This window comes from Montipora foliosa, chromosome 3 (genome assembly GCF_036669935.1).
Source record: "Montipora foliosa isolate CH-2021 chromosome 3, ASM3666993v2, whole genome shotgun sequence".
NCBI classification, from domain to species: domain Eukaryota; kingdom Metazoa; phylum Cnidaria; class Anthozoa; order Scleractinia; family Acroporidae; genus Montipora; species Montipora foliosa.
The window spans coordinates 2,756,018-2,763,517 of NC_090871.1; the positions used below are offsets into that span (position 1 = coordinate 2,756,018).

Here is a 7,500-nt window from a genome sequence, read left to right on the forward strand (position 1 = left end):
CAGTGGGATCACGTGAGCACATCCTAGAATGTGCTTGAAAAATTCGGTATAGACTTGTTTCTCCTGGAGTGTTCCTTTCGCTCCCTCCCTCCCGAGGATGACAATTTTCTTACCCCCTTCCTCCCCCTCCCCCCTTCCCACGGTTCCATGCTTTACATTTAAAAGCAAGATGAACACACGTTAACACCAACCCGGTGTGGCCAACACATCCCGCATGCGCGCAACCATTTCATCTGGTCAATTGACAGCCATGGGCAGTTGTGCCTCATCAGCGTGGCATAGCCAACTTACCAGGTGGGTGCCCTCACTTCACAGCCTCCCCTTGAGGAAAAAGGCATACAGTCAACTCTCTCTTAAGCGGACTCCATCGGGAATTGGAAAAAGTGCTTGTTAGTAGAGCTGTCCGCTTAAGCGAATTTTTCCCATATATCGTAACGCTACAAATACACGTTGGACTCTTGTTCATGTCAAACAAACGGACTGCTTTCTTTCCCGCGGGCAAATGGAGATTTGACAAAACCGACCCCATTGTTGTGTGTGCTCTGTCAAAGGTCATACTTTTGTTTGAATTGCAAATTTAAGACAAATTTCATTGCCAAGAGTCCGCTTAAGAGAGAGCGTAAACAAAACTCAATTTTAATTTTCAAAAGTGTCCGCGTCCGTTTACGAGAGTGTCCGCTTACGGGAATGTGTAAATACAGAATTTGACTGGAAGCTAAAATGGGGAATTGATAAAGGTGTCTGTTAGTAGAGCTGTCCGCTTACTAGAGTGTCCATTAGCGGAGAGTTGACTGTATCTCATTCTAAGAGACCTGTTTGCCTCCAAGAGCGTAGTTAATTGGCTGTGTCACGGCATTGCAGTTTATTTTCTGAAGTTTTATCAATTACTCGCTCCTGCTTGCTATACAACTTATCGTTAAGCCAAACTCAAAGCTGCGTGAAAATAAATGTGAGTCGAGCATACATAATTATTTTTGTTTCACCCCTCCGGTTCTTCACTATATCGCCTCCCCGCGAGGAAAAAAGGCATCTTGCACTCTTAAAGCATCAACGCTGTTTGTTGCGAAAAATAAACGAAGTCAGTTGAACAAGAATGTTAGATTGCACCTAGTAAGGCTAGGCCAATTTAAACTTGTCTAAGTAAGGTAATTTTATAAGAACCAGCGTAATAAAAGCAGGAATTTCGGCGGGTTGATAACCCCATTCCTGGGTATTAACTGATACGTTTTATAGTCCGCGCGGACAAGCCTGGGTCGACATGAACAGCTTGGTTGCTAAGCAAACTATCGCCTTTACGTTGTGTTGATACTGGCTTTGTAAGGCATCGGTCTTTTCTATAGAGAGCTTGAAAATATGTTCACCAGTAGTATGGCAAAGAGAATACCCTTTGAGAAAGATTCCCTTTATAATTTACGACCATTGCCATCGACTGGCACACGAAAACGAAACCCTGACGAAGATTTTATTCTGAGAGGGCGACAAACTCCTGTAAGGTAAGCTTTTTCGAATAATTCCATGTGTGCCTTTTTTCAGTTCATTTTCTTTTTTATTGAAGGCAGTGAAAAAGACTCTTAAACCGCATCGTTCGCATAGAGCTAAACCCTGCACAGGCGAGCCATCCTCGTTAACAAATTCTACAAGTTCAGCTGCATTTACAGGTTTCAGTGGTACCGGTTCAAAAACATTTAATTTATCAAGGTTATCACAAATGCATGGTTACTGTATGTGTGTTACATTCCTTTTTTACAGTGATGCCATTTACTGCGTTATCGAGCGGTGTTAAGCCTCCAAACCGATCATGACTAAAACACCACACGAGTACATACGGGTAACATACGAGTAACATACGAGTAACATACGGAACATACGGACACAGACGAGTAACATACGACTAACATACAAGTAACATACGGATACATACGACTAACATACGGATACATACGACTAACATACGGATACATACGACTAATTTACGGATACATACCAATACATACGAGTAATACGAGTGTTTTTCTGATAAACTAAGCTCTAATTATAAGCCTTGCAAGCATTTTTGCACGTCAGCAAACACGTTCCTGGTTCAGTTTGAGGGGAGATGTTGATTGACCCCCCCCCCCCAGGCTTTTGTTAAATTTAGTCACAGGAAAATAAATTCACATGGAGTGCAAAACCCTTAGCTTGCGCTACAAGATGACAATATATTTTGGATGTCACAGTGGGATTAAGTCTTCAAAAGCCTGAAATACAAACTGAATTCCAAATAAAAAATTACTAAGACAACTCAGTGATACTGTAACTGAAACCGTAACTGCTTAATGCACACAACTACTTAACAGAGATGTATCCAGAGTGCGTCATTGCGTCCTGGGACGCACTCGTTTTCCTTTTGGACGCATAGATTATGGAACAAAGGGTCCATTTGGACGCAGAAAAAAATCAAATGTTTATGCAAATTACCAACGCCAGGAAAAACATGCGAACGGCGTATTTCACAAGGAAATTGAACATTCCCATTTCTCACAACGGAGAAATGATTGAGTTCCTTAAATTTCAAGGTTAGCTGCTATTTTCGGATTTTTGTAGTCCAATAATTTCATTTTGTCAACCATTATGTCCAAATAGTAGACACACTCGGAAAACAATACTTCACACGTGGTTTCAGGGCTGTAAGCCGATCTTCACCTAGAGTCCGCACTTAAATTCTTTAGTTAACTGTATACAAACGTTGTTCATGTTACAAAACTAAAGCAGGTTTTTGGTATCATCTGCGGTAGCAAAAACACTTCACTTACCACTGTTAGTTACATCTACATCACGGTTCCTTTCTCAAATGTGTCATCTGTAAATCAGTATTACGCTCTTCAATCTGTTCAGTGCACGGTAAAGATCGAACGCGTGAAGACCATCCACTGCGCGACAGGCTATTTTTTGCGCACATCAGATTACCAGGCATGACCCCAGGCCATCAGTTTAATATCAAATATCTTTGCTCTTGTAACGCAAACTTTCCTTAGTCGGGGAAGTAATGCGTAATATTTTACTTAAGTTGTCGTTACTTTGCATAAAAATTTACTGGTATGAATTTTACTCGTATATGTTCGTATTTTTTTACTCGTATGTATCCGTATGTTACTCGTATGTATCCGTATGTTAGTCGTATGTATCCGTATGTTACTCGTATGTTAGTTGTATGTTACTCGTATGTGTCCGTATGTTCCGTATGTTACTCGTATGTTACCCGTATGTACTCGTGTGGTGTTTTAGTCATGATCCTCCAAACCAAGATTTCATCAGAGATAAAGATCTGTTTGATGTCATTCTGTTTTATCTTTTAGATTGAAACCTCAAAACTACCGAACCAACTCTGAGATGACTATATCTACCACAGGACTGTCGCATAAGAGTAAAAGAACACCTTCAGGGCAATCAGTGAGCTTCCAAGAGTTTAATCAAGCATCAGATGAAGAGTACACTCAGGAAGACTTGGCTCTTGATTTGTCAGAATTTGACGATGGTCCAGAACAAGAGCTTATGAGACTCCATAGCAGACAAAAAGCCACTGATGAATTTCTCAGCAGAAGTGGAAATTCAGACAGTTGGTTTATCAATCCCGTTCATCGTGCACCAAGCCCATCAGTTGACATCAGGAAACTTTCCCAAAAGCGACCTTTAAAAGCTGCAGTTTTGAAGTCATCTGTTGAAGGAACAATTACAAGCGATCCAACTGAAAATATTCGAAAAACGTCTATACGAGACTTTGATGTGACTCTTTTTAGGGATGCAGAAAGTAAAATGCTGTCTTCAAGAACTTTGAGTGCTCTAGCTACACCTTATCAAGAAGACTTAGCCAAGTTGCGTCTAGACAGGCTTCGTTTAGAAGAGGAAAGGCTGCTTAGAAGAAAATGCTTAGATGAGCTAGAGAGGATACGAGGTCCCAAGCCTAGGTGGTATGAGTTGAAGACTCCTGAGTTTCACCGTGAGGCAAAGAGAAATAACAATGTACTCTCTTTGTCAGGACATTATGATGAGATTATGCAATACAGGGATCAGCTTTTGTCCTCTTTGGGGGAAGAGAAGAGTGTCCCTAGTCAATAAAGATCCCAAATATTTAACTTTATACAATTATTGGGGGATATATTAAAGGAATAAAATTATGAAGTAAATAATCACATCTCAGTGAATTGTTGTGATGTTCCTTTTGAGAACCCTTGGTTACTTATTTTGGACATTAGTCCATTCCTGGCACAACCGGAAGGGTGCAGAGGAATTTTGTTTGATCATACACTACAAAGACGGTGAGCGTTATTTGGGACAGACGAGAAGGACATTTCCTCTTTCATTTCAGTTACAGGAAGTTAACTCTATAAAAATTCTTAAAAAAAATTCATTTCAATTATTATTAAAGAACGTGAAGGTTGAGAAGGCTGAACCTGGACCATAAGTGACATGTGCATAATTGAGAACCACTAGACCATCGAAGCAAACCAATTAGCAATTGTGAGTTTTCATAATATTTAAATAGATACCCATCACCAAAATTTAAAGCTAACTGGTTTAAAATGGGTGTTAGATTTATATTCTTGTAGATGAGGCACTATTCAGAATGGTTGCTTTGAATTAAAGACTTGAACAGAGGTGTACGAAATACTTGAATACGGTGCGTGGGAATATTTAGTTGGTGACCTTTTAATCTATGAACATCGTGTAATTGTCACGAGATGTCCAATTTCCTTCTCCTCTGTCCCTTATAGCATTAACCCACATTGTGAAAGACTCCCTCGTTAATTACTGGGTTGCCGTAGGCATCCCAGTCGGAAAATGGGTAGATTATTATTATTATTTTTTTTTTCCGTGTCGGTAAAAGTCTTGCCCGTCAGTCCCCTGCTAAGTGGTGTCTTTCTGCATAGAGCCCTCTTCCCGTATTTTCTTAGGATAGAGAGGGTAGTGGAAATACGTAGACTTCTCTGGTGGACACAGTAGAATGATAAACTTAACCTGCAATGGCGTCGAAAGTCATGTAACGCAAATGGCGTTTTAGTGGATCTTAAACAAAATATACCCTTATGGAGCTCAATAATGGAAAGTCAGTTGGATAAACTAGGCGGGCGGTGAAAACAAATACCTGGAATCGTAAAAGCGACGAGTAATGGACTTCGACAACAATCTATCGCCCGTCGAGCAGAAATCAAAGTGAGCTGTATTTACCTGAAGTACATGGTAATTTGACACGATTGAGTTTCTTGTCTTCACGCACGCAATGAAATAGGAAGAGGTTTTCGCCTCTAAGAGCAAATATGTTGTTTGTTTCAATAAATTTTTCGCTGGAAAAGGATTCTGTGGTATTTTCTGCCTTTGTGAATTATAATATCATGTTGTGTATTGAATTTTCGAGCTTAAGGTTGAAATGTGATATGGGAGAAGTTTTTTAGTATTGCTCTGTAATCAGGAAGGGTTCACAGGCCTGTTGGAAGCGTGCTTGAGTTTCAACAAAATGAGCCCCAAAATCAGTGAAAAATTGTGACGCAGATGAATCATAAAGTAGCTGCTATTTCCAAAATGATGGAATTACCTGGTGATAAATAACGTCGTACGCGTCTTGGAGAGTACATTTTGACTTTGCATAAACAAGAGTTGGGCGATTGTGATCTTTGTTTTGACTTCGCTCATTTCAGTGTCAAACTTTATAACACTTGACAGAAAAAGAAACTTACAAAAACCCGGTATCTTGCCATCATTTGACACAGATACTTCACTGTTTGGCGAGTAAACATGCCGCGGTAACTTAATCACGGCCGCCCGCTGAATTCCGGCATGTCACTTTCGATTTTGCGATTTATTTGAACGTAGCAAAAATCTCCCAAAATGTTTGTCGCTGATCGTAACTTTTTATATTCTATATTCATGGTTCAAAATTAATATTGTTTTCATGTCGTAAATATTTTACTCTCGATCGACCGTTCCGGAAACTTCCTTCTGCTCTTTCTAAAACTGTGTATCAATAGATATTTGCTTTTGCATCAATGTTTGTTTTGCATAAAGCAAGCTAACAAAATCTGTACTTTGCTGAGTTCGCATTTGTTAGCGTAAATAGTATTTTCGGTCAGATCCTTGTGTTTTAGTAGGGGTTTACTGTTTTTGGTCTCCCATCCTAAAACTAACCCCGCCCGAAAGGGCTTAACTTCCGGTGAATTTTAGTATTAAAAGCATTCAGATGCTCAGAGGGCACACTTGTGGTGAAAAGAAGTTGTGAGGGAACTTGAAAATTATCAACATGTCAGCCCAGAAGCCAATGTTTCTCGCTTCTCTTTTATTTGTTATTCTTCGGAGACTGGAATGCTGTATTTCAATACCACACAATTCAGTGCCTTCTGATTTTCTGTAACACGTACCACAGGCAACCCAGTGTATGCTTCACGGAAGCATCTCGTTTCAAAATATGTTTAGTTTATACAATAAAAATTGCCAAAATGAAATCCTCACTTTCTGCTTCCATATCCCGTGACATCGATCTTGTCTCTCCTTGCACTGTTTCCACCGTGTTTATTTGCATGTACCCCAGACCAAAGTACCGTGGGCGTGCAAGGTTACGGAAGGTTATTTGTTTGCCTTCAGGTGAAGATCATTGCACTCATGGTCAGCGCAAGTTGATGTAAAATAAACATGGTGGAAACCGTACCAGGAGGAGCAGTACGAGAGGGACAAGCTCAATATCAAGGGATATGGAAGCAGAAAATGTTCTTAATTCTCAGGAGGATTTCATTTTGGCAATTTTTATCATATAAAGTAAAACATTTTGAAATTAATGAGAGAAGCTTTGTCAAATGCGATCGAACAAAACTCCCTGTGCTGCAAGAGGTAACCTACTCTGTGCCTAGTGGCACCCCATAGTCATATCAAGAGGTTATATTTGCTTTAGGTTGAGAGGAGAAAAGGTCAGCTATTATTTCTTTGTGTCAAACTACTCTCGATCCTTACCCCCTTCTTGCATCGACTTTTTTGAGAGACTCCCAAAATATTATCACTTAATAGAAGACAAAGGTCCAGATGCTGATGGTCATGAATTTATTTAGTAAATTAATAGGCCATTTCAGAGTTTGTCTGCCTCTATCTTCAAATCGAGTCTAAGTGCGAAGTTTTTCTTATGAAAATTAGTTTTCAGGAACTAAACTTCGCACCTACACTGGCCTTGAAGAGGAGGCAGACATGAACTTGGAAATGGCATATTGATAATTTTTTTTTTTTTTATGATTCATGCAGTTGGAGAACAACCCATAGAAGGCCATAGAAGAATGATAAGGGAAATCAAATATCCCTGCCCCAAACATTAACATTTCCCTACATCCCAGGACTAGGAGCATACAACTTCATTGTAATAGTGGAATGGTATCTTTTCAGAGCGAGTTATTTTTAGATTGATTTTCCAGCAATATCAGACCTTTTCAGTTAATCACAAGTCTTGAATGGGAAATTATGCACCAATCATATCAAAACTTCAGCAAC

The 7,500-nt window shown here is 39.7% G+C and overlaps 3 protein-coding genes across 8 annotated transcripts in view; all 3 read left to right on the top strand.

Moving 5' to 3' along the window:
• Positions 1–104, top strand: part of LOC137996441 (DNA polymerase zeta catalytic subunit-like) — a 50,999-nt gene extending 50,895 nt beyond the window's left edge. For all 5 annotated transcript variants that reach the window (XM_068841831.1, XM_068841830.1, XM_068841834.1 and 2 more), the window contains one exon: positions 1–104. This exon is cut by the window's left edge and continues 594 nt beyond it. The gene's annotated coding sequence lies outside the window, so the exon portion shown is untranslated.
• A 1,161-nt stretch (positions 105–1,265) lies between these two features.
• LOC137996450 (uncharacterized) lies at positions 1,266–4,171 on the top strand. 2 transcript variants are annotated; one of them, XM_068841871.1, is made up of 2 exons: positions 1,266–1,493; positions 3,336–4,171. In XM_068841871.1, the coding sequence occupies exons 1-2, from the start codon at positions 1,354–1,356 to the stop codon at positions 4,093–4,095; spliced, it is 900 nt and encodes a 299-aa protein (XP_068697972.1). In that variant the 5' UTR covers positions 1,266–1,353; the 3' UTR covers positions 4,096–4,171. The 2 variants fall into 2 exon arrangements, with proteins under 2 accessions (XP_068697972.1, XP_068697973.1); XM_068841872.1 differs by having other exon boundaries at positions 1,349–1,488.
• Positions 4,172–7,203: 3,032 nt separating this feature from the next.
• LOC137996455 (DNA polymerase theta-like) overlaps positions 7,204–7,500 on the top strand; it is an 18,933-nt gene continuing 18,636 nt past the window's right edge. The window contains exon 1 of the mRNA XM_068841877.1: positions 7,204–7,500. This exon is cut by the window's right edge and continues 481 nt beyond it. The gene's annotated coding sequence lies outside the window, so the exon portion shown is untranslated.

Coding starts and splice junctions, on each gene's coding strand:
- LOC137996450 (XM_068841871.1), top strand. CDS start 1,354: ATGTTCACCAGTAGTATGGCAAAGAGAATACCCTTTGAGAAAGATTCC. Junction 1,494..3,335: donor GGGCGACAAACTCCTGTAAG/GTAAGCTTTTTC, acceptor TTTATCTTTTAG/ATTGAAACCTCAAAACTACC.